This window comes from Hemibagrus wyckioides, linkage group LG13 (assembly GCF_019097595.1).
Source record: "Hemibagrus wyckioides isolate EC202008001 linkage group LG13, SWU_Hwy_1.0, whole genome shotgun sequence".
Taxonomy (NCBI): Eukaryota; Metazoa; Chordata; class Actinopteri; order Siluriformes; family Bagridae; genus Hemibagrus; species Hemibagrus wyckioides.
In genome coordinates this window covers 20445394-20466130 of record NC_080722.1, presented here as the reverse complement: position 1 = coordinate 20466130, position 20737 = coordinate 20445394, and the positions used below count along the sequence as shown (strand labels likewise).

Genomic DNA, 20737 nt, shown 5'->3' with positions numbered 1-20737 from the left:
ATGCCACCTGTGCAACAAATCCAGTCGTGAAATTTCCTCACTCCTAAATATTCCACAGTCAACTGTCAGCTGTATTATAAGAACGTGGAAGTGTTTGGGAACGACAGCAACTCAGCCACGAAGTGGTAGGCCACGTAAACTAACGGAGCGGGGTCAGCGGATGCTGAGGCGCATAGTGCGAAGAGGTCGCCAACTTTCTGCAGAGTCAATCACTACAGACCTCCAAACTTCATGTGGCCTTCAGATTAGCTCAAGAACAGTGCGCAGAGAGCTTCATGGAATGGGTTTCCATGGCCGAGCAGCTGCATCCAAGTCATACACCACCAAGTGCAATGCAAAGCGTCGGATGCGGTGGTGTAAAGCACGCCGCCACTGGACTCTAGAGCAGTGGAGACGCGTTCTCTGGAGTGACGAATCACGCTTCTCCATCTGGCAATCTGATGGACGAGTCTGGGTTTGGCGGTTATCAGGAGAACGGTACTTGTCTGACTGCACTGTGCCAAGTGTAAAGTTTGGTGGAGGGGGATTATGGTGTGGGGTTGTTTTTCAGGGGTTGTTCTCGGCCCCTTAGTTCCAGTGAAAGGAACTCTTAATGCTTCAGCATACCAAGACATTTTGGACAATTTCATGCTCCCAAGTTTGTGAGAACAGTTTGGGGATGACCCCTTCCTGTTCCAACATGACTGCACACCAGTGCACAAAGCAAGGTCCATAAAGACATGGATGAGTGAGTTTGGTGTGGAGGAACTTGATTCTAGAGGAATGGTCAAAAATTCCCATAAACACTCTCCTAAACCTTGTGGAAAGCCTTCCCAGAAGAGTTGAAACTGTTATAGCTGTAAAGGGCGGATCAACTCCATATTAAATGTCATTAAAGTTCATGTGCATGTAAAGGCAGATGTTGAAAGATGAAAACTTTCATCAATATCGTGTAACTTATATTTGTTACTGCCTCTAACACGTCACTTCAGCGCCTCCTACTGGTGGTCGTGTAGTTTAGTGTTTGTCCCTTCAGTGTTGCATTAATCCAGGGATTCCCAAACTAGCAGTCGTTACCCTACTTTCACAATAAACAAACTCCTTTTTTTACTCAATTATTTTACATATTAAAAACATTGAAGATAGATTTTGTGTGCTAATATTTTTAAATGTTACTTTTTCTCTATTCTGACATGCTGCACATTTCCCCGCCCATCGCTCTCTGTTGAGTTGTGTCCCAAATCACAGCATTATGTAATACTCTAAAGCACTAACACTAACCGGCTCTGCTATTACAGTTAGTGTACAACTTTATTGTCATTACAAAGTACAGGGACATAGCAACGAAATGCTGTTTAGCATCTACCAGGAGTGCAGAGTAGAAAATGTGCAAATGAACAAGTGCAAATAAATATGTAAACATACACTGATCAGCCATAACATTATGACCACCTGCCTAATATTGTGTTGGTCCCCCTTTTACTGCCAAAACCCTGACCCATCGAGGCATGGACTCCACTAGACCCCTGAAGGTGTGCTGTGGTATCTGGCACCAAGATGTTAGCAGCAGATCCTTTAAGTCCTATAAGTTGTGAGGTGGGGCCTCCATGGATCGGACTTGTTTGTCCAGCACATCCCACAGATGCTCCATTGGATTGAGATCTGGGGATTTTGGAGGCCAATCAACACCTCAAACTTATTGTTGTACTCATCAAACCATTCCTGAACCATTTCTGCTTTGTGACACGGCGCATTATCCTGCTGAAAGAGACCACAGCCATCAGGGAATACCGTTTCCATGAAAGGGTGTACATGGTCTGTAACAATGCTTAGGTAGGTGGTACGTGTCAAAATAACATCCACATGGATGGCAGGACCCAAGGTTTCCCAGCAGAACTTTGCCCAAAGCATGACACTGTCTCCACCAGCTTGCCTTATTCCCATAGTGCATCCTGGTACCATGTGTTCCCGAGGTAAGCAATGTACATGCGCCAGGCCATCCACGTGATGTAAAAGAAAACGTGATTCATCAGACCAGGCCACCTTCTTCCACTGCTCCATGGTCCAGTTCTGATGCTCAGGTGCCTATTGGTGGTGCTTTCAGCAGTGCACAGGGGTCAGCATGGGCACCCTAACTGGTCTGCGGCTCCATATGCAACAAACTGTGATGCACTGTGTATTCTGACCCCTTTCTATCAGAACCAGCATTAACTTCTTCAGCAATTTGAGCAACAGTAGCTTGTCTGTTGGATCGGATCACACGGGCCAGCCTTCACTCCCCACGTGCATCAATGAGCCTTGGCTGCCCACGACCCTGTCTCCGGTTCACCACTGTTCCTTCCTTGGACCACTTTTAATAGATAATGACCAATGCAGACTGGGAACACCCCACAAGAGCTGCAGTTTTGGAGATGCTCTGATCCAGTCGTCTAGACATCACAATTTGGCCCTTTGTCAAACTCGCTCAAATCCTTACGCTTGTTCATTTTTCCTGCTTCTAACACATCAACTTTGAGGACAAAATGTTGACTTGCTGCATAATATATCCCACCCACTAACAGGTGCCATGATGAGGAGATCATCAGAGTTATTCACCTCACCTGATAGTGGTCATAATGTTATGGCTGGTTGGTGTATATAAAACTCTTATGTATGAATCTTCCTTCCATCCATTTTCTGAACTGTTTATCCTACACAGGGTCAATGAGAGCCTGATCCTATCCAAGGGGACCAGGGGACACCCTAAACAGGATGCCAGCCCAACACAGGGAACACTCACACACTGGACAATTTAGAGATGCCAATCAACCTACCACACATCACTGGACTGGAAGAGGTAATCAGAATACCAGGAGGAAAACAGACACACACACACACACACACAGAGGCAGGAACTGAATCACTAACCCCAGAGATAAATGTACTAAACACTAAGCCACTGTGTCTCTCCTCTGTATGAATCAGTTTTGTTGATAGAAAACACAAATGCAGAATTAGATTAGAAATGCAGATTATAAGAGTTAAGTAAGATTATTTATGTATGGAATACTTTACACATAAAACTACAAATTGTAAAATAAAAATAAAAGTAGTCTCTGCTAGATTTTGTGGCCATACAGCAACTTGTCATTTAGTCTGAGCTTAAAAAGAAACCATGGTGTAAAGCTTTTATAGGAGGATCTTTTACATTTCATTTCATCAGATAAAAACACACCCAGTCCTCCTCTATACCATGATGAACATTAGATATTTAACAACATAGAACAGAAGAATCTGAAAAGAGGGAATGATCACCATGAAATCTCAAATGTGAGCCAATATATTTTTATCATCTATATAAAATAATACAAAACAATAATAAACATTAAACATAAACTTCATAAATATCTAATAAATCTTAAATATCTAATAAAATGTAGAAAAAAGCTTAAATATCTAATAAAATGTAGAAAAAAAGCTTAAATATCTAATAAAATGTAGTAAAAAGCTTAAATATCTAATAAAATGTAGAAAAAAGCTTAAATATCTAATAAAATGTAGAAAAAAAGCTTAAATATCTAATAAAATGTAGAAAAAAGCTTAAATATCTAATAAAATGTAGAAAAAAGCTTAAATACCGAATAAAATGTAGAATAAAGCTTAAATATCTAATAAAATGTAGAATAAAGCTTAAATATCTAATAAAATGTAGAAAAAAAGCTTAAATATCTAATAAAATGTAGAAAAAAAGCTTAAATATCTAATAAAATGTAGAATAAAGCTTAAATATCTAATAAAATGTAGAAAAAAAGCTTAAATATCTAATAAAATGTAGAATAAAGCTTAAATATCTAATAAAATGTAGAAAAAAAGCTTAAATATCTAATAAAATGTAGAATAAAGCTTAAATATATAATAAAAGGTCAATGGAGAATAAAAGGTCAATAGAAATGTCTATGTGAACTCCAGCGATGTTTCTACAGCTGCTCAGGAATGAAGAAAAGTGAAAGAGGTTATTAATCAGTTCACAATAACAACAAACACTGAAATAACTATTTACTTACCTACAGAGAGCTCAAGCAACATGTCAAGAGAAAGAAGAGTGTTTAAAGTGTGACCAGGACATGGATTAGTTTATTAAACTTTGGTTAGTTATGAATAAGTTAATAATCATCTAGGATTAAACTAAATGGAGAATAAAAACAGTTCTATGTTACCAATGAGCAAAACATACAGAGTTTAATCTACTGATGAGGATCCAATAGCAAATAATAGATTTGTGTCCTGATCACTCTTTAAGACAAAAGGGATAGAGGTGTGTGTGTGTGTGTGTGTGTGTGTTAGAGGGGTGTGAATGTTGCTCAGACTCTCTCTATGGTCTTCATCATTTCCTGGACACGCTGCTTCACGATCTTCAACACTACGGAGGCTAAAGCTGCTGGATCTCCGTAAAGCTCCAGAGGCTGATGGAAAAGGTCCTCAAGCAGAACTGTCAGTATATTCTGTACACACACACACACACACACACACATATCCAGCATGACATTGATGAGATTGATCAGAGAATTTAAAGCAGATTCTTTAGAACGTGTATCATGGCATTAGAAAAAGTTCCTGACTTACAGAAAGCCTTAAAAAGAGTCGCTCTGCCTCAGGCTCCCTGACCTCCACGTCCCACTGGCTGATAGCTAAAAACAGAGGCTGCAATAATCCTCCATCCGACTTTAAAGAAGAAAAACGAGAAACATGATGTTACGTGATAGAACCTTCTCCCAAGTTTTGCTGGCAGTTCTATAGTGTTTATGAGACTCTTACAGCTGGAGGCGGCGAGCTGTGTATAAAGCACCTGAACAAGACGAGCTCGAAGAACACATCGAGGAAGCTGAAATGGTGCAGCTGTACAGGAGAGAAACGTTAGAAAAAGCAGTTCCATTTACACCTTAAAGACTCCATCTCTAATCCTTTCCATTTAGCCAGGTGGAATTGTAAACGCTTATTTCCCAGCTTACCTGAGCCTGGAGCAACTCCGCCTCGATCCACTCCCAGTTGGACGGCTTTCTCACGAAACGGATCACGGAGTCGTAGGCCCGCTTAACACCGTCCACGTCCTGTCCGGAAAAGGAGACACCTCGTCACTGCTGTGTCACCTGGGCTAACGCCGGGTGTGTACGAGACAGAACCGGGGGAAATCAGCACTCACCTTTTTGTTGGCTGCTGCCAGACGCATGAGAATCTTCTTCCCTGACAAGTACAGGAGGTTCTGCACGAGCATGCAGTCCAACATTCCCTGAACACCAGAGATAACACACAACACGAGTCAAGCCAGAGTGGAATCTACCGTGTAGGAACAACACGTCTTCAGAGAGACTAGACGAGTAAAGAAAGGTTGACTCACAGAGAACGCCTCGCGAATGGCAGGCAGCTTCAGAGCAACGTCTGTAACTCCATCGAGCCAGAGGTGTGCGCTAAAACAAAACACGAGCTGACGATGAGCCGATTTTTGTTACACTGACATGAGACAACGTCAAAAGGTGAAGATGACCCTACCTGATGAAGGGTACCTCGCTCTCCTCAGGAGAAAGATCATCGATACTTTCCTGCAGACAGAAAACAGCATGAGATCATTAAACAGCACACAGTACATTTATCCAGAATCCCACTGATGTAGATACAAATCCGGTCTGAGACACTGGATTACCTCAAAATCTGACTCAATATCCAAGTCAGCATGAGGAGTGAGGGATCTTTCCTCTTCCTCCAGATGGGACGTGTCCACCTGATCCTCCACACTCACAGGTAGGTGAGAGCATCTCCCCTGATTAAAGGTTTGCTGTGAATAAAACACAAACATTGACAGTGCACATGAACAAACCCCAGAAGTGAACTCCACAATGTAGTGGACAGAGGAATGAATTTACCTCGCCGTCCTCGTGAGGCACAGAGGTGACGGTCTCCACACCAAGGCAGGACTCCGGCTCTTTCACGCTCCCAGAGACTCGCTTATGAGGAAAAAAGGAGAAACTCAGTCGCTGTACTTACTAAAGCTTTGTGGTGCTGCAACAATTCAGCTCTTACCTGTACGCTGGTGAAAGACTCCTCACATGCGGTGGAGTTCGAGGATCCCTGTTAATAACAACCACGACAACTGCATGTCACTCAAACGCTCATCTATTCATAATGAATGCTTTATAAACAGAAAGAAGACTGCTATTACCAAAGGAACGCAGGAGGTCTCGGTGACGGTAAACCTCCACGGCTGGATGAAATACCTCCGCACTTCCACCGACTAGAGACAGAAACACAACACAGAGTGTGACTACGACATACAAACAAGAGCGTACATTCGTGTCTCTGCTGCTGCGCTGACTTTAATAAAACACCTGAAACTGGGAGCCGTAGATGTGGGAGGTGAGAAACCGGACGTTACTCCGAGCGCTGTGCAGGTCACCGGCACCACTGTGGCGTGAAAACTACAGCACAAACATTCCAGTGTGACTCTCATCAAAGCAGTTTCATACAAACACATGGAACAATTTCATTACAGTAAAAACTAGACTGAGAAAAGGAGGAAATATGAAATTACCAGGACGACAGCTGACGTCTGAGGGAGGAGTTCAGTGGGAGGGAGCTGCTGGATCGGCTCAGTGACCTTCATAAACACACACACTCTGTTAGAAATGATCAGCTAATAGAATTTTCATTGTAGTATGAAGTGTTTTAACTCTAGTGCTTTATTACTGACACATACCTGGACATCCTCCACTTCCTCCACATCAGCAACAGCTCCTGTAATCAATTGTACACATTTAACCAAATCACTATTTATTCATGTCCCTGCAGAGGGTGTGTGTGTGTGTGTGTGTGTGTGTCTGTGTGTGTGTGTGTGTGTGTGTGTGTGTGTGTGTGACAACAAGATCTCACTTGTTTCTGCAACATTAACTGTAACTTTAAAGTGTTAAAGATAATTGATGAAAGTTTTGAATAAAGACTGAAAATAGAGAATAAATCTCTGTGGTTTGAGAGGAAGAAGAGGAAAGCTAACAGTAACTCCGCTTCATGTCGGGCTTCTGGACATCACCCTGTCCTTCATTCATTTCATCTAAAAGCACAACTCCAAGTCTTTTATTCCTCACATCATCACTTTTAGACCTAAAATCCTCTTCTTAAGAGCCATGTAGCATCGCGGGCTAACGTTAGCTCGGCTAAGCGCTTTATAGCTAGCTCTGTTAGCTAAACTACACACCGGGGTTTATCCTGTTTATCCGCTGTAGCTGTGTATTAAAGTCTTTCATTTCTCTCACACACACACACACACACACACACACACACACACTGTGTCTCTGTAAACTGTAAGCTGATTATAAAGACACAAGCTAAGTGCTAAGTGAGCTCTTCTCTTCTTACCTGGAGCAGGTTGAGGATCGGCAGCGGGCAGACCGCTTCTCCTCTTCAGCCTGTGATAAGCCCAGTATCCCGCAGAGGCGAGCGCGAGCAGACCGCCGGCGCAGGCCACACCCCGGAAAGTGCTCGCGCTGGGAAGAAACTTACTGAAGTTCATCTTCTTGGTAGAGTAATCGTGGATTTGAAGCAGCGAGAGTCCACTAGCAGTCCAAATTGTTGTTGTTTGTTGCCGTGTTTAATTTTAAATACCTCTAGAACGCCTCCTGGTTACGTCACGCATTTTAAAAATCAACTACATGGTGACGTATGTTTCGTGTATTTATTTAGGTATTAAATAAAATAATAATTAATAATGAAATTATTCGTTATTAATTATAACGAGGCGGGAGTGGTAAAATAATTTTAATGAAATAATTTTAATTAAAAAACATGTCAATTCTATATTTTTAAACAGTATCGTGTTTTGTACCGGATATTGATATGGACACCGACACGCCAATGCGTCCGCCATATTGGAAGGGGCAGAAGTCGTTCATAATCCAGTGCAGGTTTTATCTACAATTTGTAGTCGACCTTTATAAACTCATGCTGTAACTCGCTTTGTCTTTGTTACAGATGACCTCCTTTTCGTAGTCTCCATCTATCTGCAGATCTGCTTTGACACATTTATATCTTCCACAACACTTCATTAATAAAAATGGAATAATGAGTCGATCATGTGCTCCAAACCAGGGGCGTCGCTAGGGCTATTCATTCGGGGCTCGAGCACACGAACACACACACACACACACACACACACACACACCTTGGATGAGCTTTTTATTGTACATCTGTCATTATTGGTGTTTTATTGGATTATTAAGGATTGTTTTCTCTGTAATGTTTGATGTGTTTTGTCTGTGTGTGTTTGCTGGATTGCTATTAACTGGATCATTGCCAGAAATTAAACCATCATCTCAAGAAGTGAGAAGCATTTCCACTCAGCAAGTTTTGGAGTTTCCGCCATATTTCTCTGAATAAATATAGTTTGGCTGGGTTTTTTTTCCTCAAACCTGGCAAACCTGGTTAATAATACTACCTCGAGCTGAATCATTCAAAATGAGCTGCTAGACTGTACCCTAGAGGATTCTGTTGTTGACTTTCAAGGGCTAATTCTAGAATTACTCTAAAATTTCTCTAGCTGTCTGCCAACCAAAGGCTACGGTCACGAGTCACTGCTGCCACCCAAAACGCTGCTATGAGACCATACTTTTTGTAGAACGTCTTGCTAATTAAAATAAAAAAATGAAAGAAAAGGGTTTAGGATGCCAAAACACAGATACTTCACTGTAGTGAACCAGTTTCTTATATAGTTTTGAAATAACAACCCTTATGGCTTTTGGTCACATCTTCGCATCTTGGCCTCTCACTACAATCATCTTCCCATGTCCTAATCTTATTGTTCATTTGTGTCAGGGATCAAATCTAACAGTGCGAAAGTTCTTGAGCCTTTTCATCAAGTTCCTTAATTATCAAAAGTAACAAAAATGGTCAAAGAGTGTATAAAAAGAAAGTGACAGTGACATAATGGAAATTATATCAGTCCAAAAGTTTGTATCCCCCTTTATGAAATTTTTTCTAATACTTTGTATGTCCTCCCTTTGCCTTTATAACTTCCTCCAACCTTTTTGGGTAACCTCTGAGCAGCTTTTGTATCCTCTCAGGTGTAATTTTAGCCCATTCCTCCTGGCATATTTGTTCCAAGTCTACCAGATTGCTTGGCTGTGTGTCCTGCACGGCCTTCTTCAAATCTATCCACAGGTTTTCTATTATATTCAAGTCTGGAGACTGGGAAGGCCATGGCAAAACATTCACCTTATTCTTTTTAAACCATTCCTGAGTTGACTTTGCTTTGTGTTTTGGATCATTGTCTTGTTGAAGATCCACTGCCTTTTCATTTTTAGCTTTTTGACTGATGGTGGAAGGCTTGGCTTTAAAATCTGATATTGGGCTCGTTAATTTGCAAATCGTGGTTAAAATCCTGTAGTGTGAACTCGGCTTTAGTGTGAGTCTTAAGCCTAGTTCACTCTACAGGATTTTAAGACCGACTTGTAAATTAACTCTCCAGCTTTATGAAAGTTTACCAATTTAATTTTTAGATCTTCTGACAGCTGTTTCCCTGATCCCATTGTTGCTTGAGACTGCTCCTGGAGATCTATAAAATTCATGCTAATTTAACATACCTGGTGTCATTCATCAAGCATTAAGTGTTGATGATGTTTCTTAAAGGATCAGACACTCAACTTTACATATTAAGTCAAATACCTAGAGGGTTAATCAAAGGGGATGTAAACTTTTTAGCTTGCTATTAAAAATAAATTTAGACTTGGACTCTGCTATTTTAACATTGAGGAAATACCGTAAAAGGTTATAGATACATACATACATACATATATATACAATAATATATATAAACACACATACACTACCAGTCAAAAGTTTGGACACACCTTTTAATTCAATGTTTTTTTGTTTAGGGATTTATTTTCTACATTCTAGAACAATACCGAAGATTTCAAAACTATGAAATAACACACATGGACTTAAGTAATCCATATGTAATGACAACCAAAATCAGTCAGTTGTTATTTTAAGACACGAAGGTCAGGTGTTCTGGAATAGTTCTTGCAAGAACAGTATTGTCAAGTGCATTTGCAAAACCCATCAAGCACCATGATGAAACTGGCTCACATGAAGACCATCCCAGTAAAGCAAGACCAAAACTGACCTCTGCTGCAGAGGAGAAGTTCATTTAGAGTTACCAGCCTCAGAAATCACCAATTAACAGCACCTCAGATTAGAGCCATTATGAAGGCTTTACAGAGCATCAGTAGCAGACATATCTCAATATCAACTGTTCAAAGGACATTATTGTGTATTTCGGTCGCCTTCAGCATTGTTTTACAATGTAGAAAGAAATAAACATCAGGAAAGACCATGGGATTAGAAGATGTGTCCAAACTTTTGACTGGTAGTGTATATATATGTATAATGTTCCATACAATGTCAAATAGCATATACTGAGAAAATATTTCATATCCACTGCTGATTCAAGGTCAATTCATTCAGCATGATGTCAAGACATCCCTGATGCTAAAATGTGAAGAATCTCTTCAACAGTGTTCCTGTGGTAAAGCAATAGATACATTTACATTTACATTTCTGGCATTTGCCAGACGCTCTTATCCAGAGCGACATACGAAAGTGTTTTAAGTCTCTGTCATTGAAAACATTAACACTGGTTCAATAGGTTACAGACTTAGGATACCATTAGCTTAAAATTATAAAACATATAAAAATACATAAACAGGGAAAGATAAGAGCTAGTTTAAGTGCTTCAGGAAAAGGTAGGTCTTAAGCCGTCGTTTGAAGATAGTCAGAGACTCTGCTGTACAAACATCTAGGTTGAAGTTCATTCCACCACCTCGGTACCAGAAGAGAGAAGAGTCTAGATGAATACCTACCTTTTACCCTGAGAGATGGTGGGACCAGTCAGGCAGTGCTAGTGGATCAGAGGGAGCGAGGTGCAGTGCGAGGAGTAATAAGATCTTTGAGGTAAGATGGTGCTGGTCCATTCTTAGCTTTGTAGGCAAGCATCAGTGTTCATGTTAAGCTGCACAAAAAAGCAAGTGTGATAGAAATCCCCAGTACAGCATGTGCCCAAAGATTGCAGTGTAGTCAATGATAGGGCACAATCATGTCCATGTCCCAATAGTCATTCATTGTCATAGCAGCAGCCTATGTGCTTGTCCCTTTAGAAAAACATGTGAATCAGAATCAGCTTTATTGTCAAGTCCTGTTGGTTTTACATGTACAAGGAATTTGCCTTGGTGTATTGGTGCACAACAATAAAAATCTAAATATAAAAAATATCAAGAAAAGTCTAAGCAAATCTTTAGCAAGAGGAAATGAAGTGTGTAACAGGGCAGTATTATATTGTATAAAAAGTGAACCAGTGCAAGCAATAAATTAGCAGTGCTACGGTCAGTGCAGATAGAAACATTAAGTGGACATTCACTGTACATTAGTGGACCAATGCAAAACTCAGTTTGAGGTAGGAAGGTAAAATAAGGTGCAGGTGCAGTATGGCTGTCTGAGTCGAGTGTGTTAATGTGACATGTACAAACAAAACAAAGGGGGTTTGTGCGTCCAAGGAGGCAGAGACCATGGTGCGTCCTGCATGTTGTTGATGAGGCCAGTTGCTGATCAAAAAAGAAAGTTTTTATGCCATGAGGTTTTGTCTTGATGGACCACAGTCTTCTGCAGGAGGGGAGTGCCTTGAAAAGATGATGTGAAAGTCCTTAGGTGAAAATGATCAAAATGAAGGAGGCTGTGTTGTAGTGGATGTTGGAGTCTGGTGCAGCCATGCTTGTAGGCCATAGTGCATTGTGGGAAATGAAGTTTATCTCTTCACATACTAAGAACTGTTATCACATGACAGGTTTTATGAGTGATTCAACTTCTAAATCAAGTCTATGGAGCAAAAACAAGCCCATGGCCATACATTTCTACACACAATGTCACTAATGTTTCTTTCAATGATTCTTTTATTGTCAGATAACTGATTAAATATTATTGCTCAGCTCCTTGGCTCTCAGCTCCTTCTTTCTCAGCTTCTCCAGCTTCTCCTTCTTTCTTTAGCTCCTTCTTTCTGGGCTCCACACCAACGTAAACTCCACTTTCTACAAACAAAGAGCATTCGGAATCAGATTGAAATTTTGGTTGGATGAAGAAACTATTTATTATTTTGGGGGTTCAGTGTAAAAACAGACCATTGTCTGAGGGAAGCTCTAAATGAAAATCAGTAGGTAATTATAGACACAAGTTAAATACAATTTGTACAGAGATTATTTTCTCTTTTTAAGACCAACAAAACAAAGCAAACCAACACACACAGAATTTGACTTGCTGCAGAGGAGTCGAATTTCTTTCTTCGTGAGAGTTACACCGTGCTGAGTGCAGTGTTCAGCTGTGTGTGGGGAATAACACACACACACACACACACACACACACAGAGGTATATAAAAGCAGTCTTGTTACCTGCTCTGCCACAAACTTGTTGACATCCTCATCCTCAGGTAGGAAGTCCTTCCAGTTGAGTTCAGCATCAATCCACAAAGCACCAGCTTTATTGTGACCCTAAAAATAAAAGGAGGAAAAATTATAAACATTTACATTGACGTTCTAGACGCCTCACATGTTACTTTAGAGTGTAGAGTCAGCAGTAACCAGGGCAGTAGCAGAACTGATCATTTCATATGAGGTAGTAACTGCTCAGATATTTCAGATCTCAAACAGAGAGAGAGAGAGAGAGAGAGAGAGAGAGAGAGAGAGAGAGAAAGAAAGAGAGAGAGAGACACGTACCAGTCGGTTGAGGATGTGAACCAGCAGCACAGCAGCTTTTCCTATTGGCAGCAATGGCTTCGTCAGCTCTCTACACACACACACAGTGAGAGTTTATGTTAATTACCTACAAATATTACATTATCTGTTAGAAATAGTGGAAGCAGTACAGCAGCATGTGACTGTGTCTCTGACAGAAGAACAGTTCATCAAATCACAGACTTCTGCACAACCCTAAACCAGGATACAGTGTTATTACTGCCTGAATCTTAACCTCCAAACCTTCTGAAAGCTCTGCTTCCAGTTGCACTCTTCTGGATTTTGAAGATTATTCAATATTTGGGAACAGTGAGGGGTTTCTGAGGACATCTAGGTTTTGTGTCTGATGTGGCGTCTAGTGAACGCTTCTTCAGTGTAACTTATGTGAGCAGTTTAAACTCACGCAGGTCTCACGTACGCGCTGCTTCCTTCTCTAACAGAGCTATGATTAGTCGTGATGTACGAACTGTAACCGCCCCGTTTTTCAAAACACAGACTGAAATTCGTGTATTATTGTATCTTTTTTCACCTAAATCGGGTTCCTATTTCCAGAATGTGCTTATCCCTATCACGCTGTGAAAGGAAGGTTTTGCTGCTCGATAAACACCGTTACAGTAAGAAGTGTACCTGAAGAGCGGCCCCATGGGGATTCCTCCATCATGCAGCATGGGTGTGATGATCTCTGCCAGATACTGCCAGATGTGAGGAATGTCGATGGCCATGTCATCAGCCACCTCCAGAATCTCCCGAAGCCTGAAAAGACACACACACAATTTTATAGACGGTTCAAAGAGTCCACCATAAGCACCCCCAGATTTTTAGCCTCTAAATAAAAGTTTGCCTCTCAAAAGACAAATAACTCGATCGATAAAGTATTTATTTTTTGTGCCATAGTTCTGCATTGCAGAAGGACAATAACCTACATGTTGTGACATTGATGAGCTGCACTGCTTGGAAAAGTTGAAATCATTTTAACATAAGACGCGCGAGGGGCTGCAAAAGATGCGCACGCAACGGTCAAACACATTCGTATATCGCATATAGTGGCCCAGACACGTTGCACAAAACTGAGGTCATAATCCGAGCAGGGTGACGAGAGTGAAGAATATAAGGACATGTATCACGATGATATAAAAAAAAAACTGACAAAGTCTATTGGGACATTTATCAGTAATGTAAAATAGCAGGGGTTTGTGATTAATGTCTGTGGAACCAACAGCGTTCTCCTGCTGGTCTGAGGAACACTCACCCTCTGAAGTACTGCTCAGGAGGTAAAATCCTGGTGCTGATCAGTTCATGCAGCAGAAGGCCCAGGCGCTCTCGGGCGACGGTGCTGCGTTCGAGCGTCAACTCCACGGCGTTACGTACGAAGACGAAGAGCACAGACGCACTGTTCAGCTCCTCTACACACTGCACTGCCTCCTACAGGACAGAGAGAGAAAGAGTTTGAACATAACACTTCTGGCTTTAAAGCGACTGCAGTACAGAATTTCACTTGCAGTCATTTTCACCTTCAGGTCGTTGATGTGCAGGTACTCCTCGATGATGGCGGTGGTTTTCTTCTCCACCTCCTCCTCACTCAGGGCCGGTTTGCAGATACCTTTTCTGTCCAGCCCCTGGTCCTGGGGAACTCTGCACTTAGAGTCCAATGAGGATGAGCAGGATGTGGATGAAGGTCCTGACTGATGAAGGACTGAGAATCGGTTCAGGGTGCACATGGCCGACTGTCCTGCATCAGGCTGTGACAATAAAATAAATAAAGAAATAAATACACACACACACACACACACACACCAAACTGACCTTAACCCACTTTATGGTCTATGAGCATTACGTTCATTTCAATTTCTCAAACAAACTCGTCATAAATTGATGGTTTTGTTGTTTTGCACTCAGGTGTTCAGTACCTCGGTGAGGCGGGGCGTGTCGATGGGCTGCTTCATGGTCCTGTTGGGTACCGCGTTCCAGCCCTCGTCCTGAGGGTGATTCATTTTGCCTCGTCTTTCTTGACACGAGTTTTTCTTGGACTGAAGCAGCTGCTGCACTTTAATCAGCTCTCTTTGTTCCTCCAGTTCTGCATCTTTATGGATCTGGCCAATGGTTTTAGGGCCCTGGTCACCTCGCCGGGGAACCCAGTTATTCTGTACACACGGAAAAGAGCAGGAGGATCAGAGGCAGAAGAATGTGAACAAACTCAAATCCTTCTGGCTCACTCAGATATCTGATCCACCATTATCTGGCTTGGATCTGGTCTGATAACGATCCTGCATGCGGATTCAGTGCCTCCTCTACTGTTTACACCATGTTTTTACACCCAGTATAACGTGAATTATTACACCCTTTCTTATGACACAACACAAAACAGCCCTAATCTTTTATAGAAACACTAAAGAAAAAGCTCTTCAAAACACCAGGTTAAAAATATGGCAAGTGGGGAAAGTGCTGCTCTGAGCATGATCAACAAAATAAATGTATTTGAACAACAAAAGTGCTTAAAAAAGTAGGACAATTAAAGGTAAAGTGATGAAGTGAGAGAGAGTCTCTTTTAAAATGTCTAAAGTCAAATAAAGAAAATGAAATGTACTTTTCTCAGGTCCAACACGTCTTGCAGCATGAAGCGGATCCTTGAAGATGTTTTTCTCTCCTTTACTATCTGCTCCATTTGTTGGAAGTACTGATCCATACAGGGCTATAAAACACACACACACACACACACACACAATTAACACACTGCAGCAGTGCTGAAGTTAACATGACTAAAGAGAATTCAGCAGGGTTTGTGTGTGTGTGTGTGTGTGTGTGAGCACTAGTTACCTTTGACTCCTCGAGGTCCAGGTTCTTGCCGATGGTGGACAGGAGTCTGCAGAGAACCTCGAGGCTCTCCTCGTGGTTCTTCAGCAGCTTGACGATGCAGACGTGCATGATCTGCTCCTTCACCATCTTCAGCTTAAACAGCTCTCCGATGAATTTGATGTTGCCGAGGGAACGGCGGCGGGCTTCGTTTAGCCGCTGCTCAACTTCCTCCTGCAGGAAAACATCAGTCACGGTGGTCACGCTGGTTACGACATTATCAGTGTAAGATTTACATACACAGCTTATTTTCTCCATGGTCTTAAACATGCTTTACATATAAAAGATCTGAAGAGTTCCTATAAATCCACATTGCGTAGTTAAAAGACGTGCGCGAGTGTGTGAGATAGAGAGATGGTGTGTGTGCAGCACCTCTGTGGCAGCATCCAGCTCCTTCTGCTTCTGCTGAAAGATCTCGTCATCGCCTTTGTCCTTCTCAAACTCTTTCTGGCAGCGATTCAGCAGCAGTCTGTGGAAACTCACAGTGGCTCCAGAGTTGTCAGAGGTGGGCACTTTCAGCTGGACAAAGGAGAAAAAAAGATGATTTAAAAACCAGACGATTATGTGCTTTTTTACTGTCACCAAACGTAAATGTCATTTTAAGCCAAAAGACACTTCGGTATATCGATGACAGCATCCTATCAAGTAACCTGCATAAAAATCAACACAGCCCTTTTGCATGTAGCTTTAGTTTTGCTGTTTTCCCCATATGGGTAGAAATTTCTGGAAGACATGAACAGCTCTTGTGTATGTGTATAGATAGATAGATGAACAGCTCTTGTGTATGTGTATAGATAGATAGATGAACAGCTCTTGTGTATGTGTATAGATAGATAGATGAACAGCTCTTGTGTATGTGTATAGATAGATAGATGAACAGCTCTTGTGTATGTGTACAGATAGATAGATGAACAGCTCTTGTGTATGTGTATAGACAGATAGATGAACAGCTCTTGTGTATGTGTATAGATAGATAGATGAACAGCTCTTGTGTATGTGTATAGATAGATAGATGAACAGCTCTTGTGTATGTGTATAGATAGATAGATGAACAGCTCTTGTGTATGTGTACAGATAGATAGATGAACAGCTCTTGTGTATGTGTATAGATAGATAGATGAACAGCTCTTGTGTGTGTATAGATAGATAGATGAACAGCTCTTGTGTATGTGTATAGATAGATAGATGAACAGCTCTTGTGTGTGTATAGATAGATAGATGAACAGCTCTTGTGTGTGTATAGATAGATAGATGAACAGCTCTTGTGTGTGTGTATAGATGGATAGATGAACAGCTCTTGTGTATGTGTATAGATAGATAGATGAACAGCTCTTGTGTATGTGTATAGATAGATAGATGAACAGCTCTTGTGTATGTATAGATAGATAGATGAACAGCTCTTGTGTATGTGTATAGATAGATAGATGAACAGCTCTTGTGTGTGTATAGACAGATAGATGAACAGCTCTTGTGTGTGTGTATAGATGGATAGATGAACAGCTCTTGTGTATGTGTATAGATAGATAGATGAACAGCTCTTGTGTATGTGTATAGATAGATAGATGAACAGCTCTTGTGTATGTGTATAGACAGATAGATGAACAGCTCTTGTGTGTGTGTATAGATGGATAGATGAACAGCTCTTGTGTATGTGTATAGATAGATAGATGAACAGCTCTTGTGTATGTGTATAGACAGATAGATGAACAGCTCTTGTGTGTGTGTATAGATGGATAGATGAACAGCTCTTGTGTATGTGTATAGATAGATAGATGAACAGCTCTTGTGTATGTGTATAGATAGATAGATGAACAGCTCTTGTGTATGTGTATAGATAGATAGATGAACAGCTCTTGTGTATGTATAGATAGATAGATGAACAGCTCTTGTGTATGTATAGATAGATAGATGAACAGCTCTTGTGTATGTGTAGAATAAAGTGTAGGTTTTGACATGACCGATAAATGTGGACCGAGAGGCTGGGTGTGGCGACTCACCCCCACAAAGCAGCGGCACATGTTGGCATAAGTGACTGAGAAGTTGGGTTCAGAAATGGCTTTTTCGAAGATGAGGTCCACGACGCCTTTAAGTCTCTCCTCCGTGTCGATGGTCAGCTCCATGAACCGTTTCATGAGCTGCTGGAACATCTCCGGCGTCAGTTTATTCAAGATACTGCGCACTCTCTTGAAGAGCTCCTGGGTCTTGACCATTTCCTGGTCATCCTTGTTGCCGCGGGACTTCTTCGCCGCCGGCTTCCAGGCTTTCTCAGCCTTGTCCAGTTGCACGTCATCGTTCAGAGACACGCGGGTGATGATCTTGTTTGGCTTTTTAAGATCACACTGCTGAGAGACGACAAAAACAATTGAAAGGTTTATTTAAAACTGAAAGGCTGTGACTTCGTCAACTGCTTGGCTTATACTTTTAATTAATGCACCAAATAAAAGACTGATCAACTCTCAGATACTCAAGACTTTAATGTTACAATTAATAAAACTATCTGGTGTTTTGAAGTTCCTTTTGTGAGACTTACAGGTCCTCGACCTGCTCCAGGGCAATAAAAAGTGATATATTAGCCTGACACTTCATACTGAGTAAATCACTGTGCTCCTACAGAGCGTCATGTCACTAACGGTCATGTTTACCTTGTCTAGAACGACGCCGGGGATGTCTGGAAAACCCTCGGGTCTGCACATGCTGGCACTGACGAACCGTAAACGCAGCAGGAATTCCCGATCGTACTTCCTCCTCTCTTTTTGGTTACTAGGAGTGGCAGCGGGATGAAGCTCTGAGGGCTGGACCTCAACAGGAGCAAGCTCAAGAGTGTTGTTTGGCTCCGCCTCCTTTGGGGGTGTGGTTTGTAGAGGGGCAGGAGCCTCCACAATGTCACCCCCTGTAAGTTCCAGGTGGTCAGACAAGACATCACCAAAAATGATGTTGGCTTTCTTTGCCTTCTCTTTTTCTTCTTCCGTCATGGAGAATCTGACCGGTTCCCTGGACTTTTTCTGTGATCGGGTCTGAGGGAAAACACACACTGGATCAATGTAATGTTCATCATAATGTATCTAAACTGAAATAAAGTAATATTACACACAACACCACTAAAACAGCTGGAGTACACTGTGAAATTGTCCAGCTCAGTATTCACCTCTGAAGCAGGGGCAGTGTTTGGCTCCGCCTCCTTTGGGGGTGTGGTTTGTACAGGGGCAGGAGCCTCCACAATGTCACCCCCTGTAAGTTCCAGGTGGTCAGACAAGACATCACCAAAAACGATGTTTGCTTTCTTTGCCTCCTCTTTTTCTTCTTCCGTCAGGGGAATGAAGAATCTGACCGGTTCCCTGGTCTTTTTCTGTGATCGGGTCTGAGGGAAAACACACACTGGATCAATGTAATGTTCATCATAATGTATCTAAACTGAAATAATATAACACACAACACCACTAAATCAGCTGGAGTACACTGTGAAATTGTCCAGCTCAGTATTCACCTCTGAAGCAGGGGCAGTGTTTGGCTCCACCTCCTTTGGGGGTGTGGTTTGTAGAGGGGCAGGAGCCTCCACAATGTCACCCCCTGTAAGTGTCAGGTGGTCGGACAAGACATCACCAAAAACGATGTTGGCTTTCTTTGCCTCCTCTTTTTCTTCTTCCGTCAGGGGAATGAAGAATCTGACCGGTTCCCCGGTCTTTTTCTGTGATCGGGTCTGAGGGAAAACACACACTGGATCAATGTAATGTTCATCATAATGTATCTAAACTGAAATAAAGTAATATTACACACAACACCACTAAATCAGCTGGATTTGTTTCTTTCTTCCTGTGTAGTAGTATTTTTGTAGTACACTGTGAAATTGTCCAGCTCAGTATTCACCTCTGAAGCAGGGGCAGTGTTCGGCTCCGCCTCCTTTGGGGGTGTAGTTCTCGGGGGTACAGGATCCTTCACAGCGATGCTGCATTCAGGCCTTTTAGGAGGTGTCGTCAGTAAAGCCGACATTTTTACTCCATAGAGCTCGGCCATCATGTCTCGATCGCAGTCATCTGGGTCCGTGATTATAATCTGTAAGGAATTAGGATAAATACTTGATTCGTGAGCACAGAATGACTGTAATAAAACCAGCCAGATGTCTGCTATTCTAGCAGAACTTTATTTGATTCATTACCAGTTTGCGCTCCCTTTTCTGCAGAAGATGATGACCTTCATACAGAGGATGTAAGGTTGGATAAAACACTCCAGCTGAAAAAAAAAAAACAGACCCAACATGTAATTAATAACACCTCAGGCCCTGTCCCGAATCAGAAAAAGTTCAGCCCTATACATAATAAATTCATATTTTACCCATGTAATAGTTTTTAATAATGATAATAATAATAATAATAAAAAAACATTACCACTCATGAAGCCAGCACTTCTGTCCTGACCTTCCATAGGACTGGTCATTTCCGGCATCTGCCGGAAAAAAGTGCACAGTTCAATTAACTATTTTTTCTACACTATTTATTCAAGTGTTTGTGCAAAAGTGACGTGTAGTTCACGATGGAGTCGACTCCTTCAATTAGTTCATAAAAGAATCGATTCAATGAACCGACTCGCCCGTGAGCCTCACGGAGGATTAGCGATCTAAAGCGATAGCTGAAGCAAAAGCAGTAAGTAAATAAAGTTTTCTCACGGCACAGTTGTGGTGACAAGCATCGTCTCTTAGACAGCGCATTACCATTTTTAATCATAAAACGGTTTATAACTCATTATACTGACTTATAAATCTCCACAGGGTTTAGCTAGGCTAACATTACCGAGTGCTAACATTACACTCATTTATAAACGTACATGAACTACAGGAGTGTTAACGGAGCTAATGAGCTAACAAAGTAACGACAATTAGCTTTCCGTAAGCGAGTCTCGTTATTTATGAATATTAAAAGGGGTGAAGTTAATTTCCTGAAAACAGTCAAGAACATTAAGAAAACGCTAATGTTCTGTTTTATTTAAAAGACCAGTTGTTGTTAAAATACCTTTTTACACAAGCAGAAGTTGAAGTTTCTCTTGCTCGCCGGTTTTCTGACAAAATGATCTATTTGTCGCTGGTTTTTTAACAAAATGATCTCTTGTCGCTGGT

The 20737-nt window shown here is 41.5% G+C and overlaps 1 protein-coding gene and 2 pseudogenes across 1 annotated transcript; all 3 read right to left on the bottom strand.

The window, feature by feature from the left end:
- Window positions 1–3885: 3885 nt before the first annotated feature.
- LOC131363885 (uncharacterized) lies at window positions 3886–7694 on the bottom strand. Its single transcript, XM_058406846.1, has 15 exons — window positions 7363–7694; window positions 6707–6744; window positions 6542–6607; window positions 6339–6428; window positions 6173–6244; window positions 6034–6081; window positions 5877–5957; window positions 5657–5788; window positions 5506–5555; window positions 5354–5423; window positions 5159–5245; window positions 4968–5066; window positions 4774–4854; window positions 4582–4680; window positions 3886–4460 (listed from the first exon to the last, which is right to left on the bottom strand). Exons 1-15 carry the CDS (start codon window positions 7514–7516, stop codon window positions 4320–4322), a joined length of 1308 nt encoding a protein of 435 aa, XP_058262829.1. The 5' UTR covers window positions 7517–7694; the 3' UTR covers window positions 3886–4319.
- Window positions 7695–11963: 4269 nt separating this feature from the next.
- LOC131363653 (eukaryotic translation initiation factor 4 gamma 3-like) lies at window positions 11964–20070 on the bottom strand (annotated as a pseudogene).
- LOC131364223 (small nucleolar RNA SNORD66) lies at window positions 13807–13865 on the bottom strand (annotated as a pseudogene).
- Window positions 20071–20737: the final 667 nt, after the last annotated feature.

Bases quoted from the DNA above. Each gene is read 5' to 3' on its own strand.
- LOC131363885 (XM_058406846.1), bottom strand. From the start codon at position 7,516: ATGAACTTCAGTAAGTTTCTTCCCAGCGCGAGCACTTTCCGGGGTGTG. The intron at 6,745-7,362 runs GTAAGAAGAGAA...AATTGATTACAG, and splicing joins CGATCCTCAACCTGCTCCAG to GAGCTGTTGCTGATGTGGAG. The intron at 6,082-6,172 runs GTAATAGCAGTC...TGTTATTAACAG, and splicing joins AGACCTCCTGCGTTCCTTTG to GGATCCTCGAACTCCACCGC.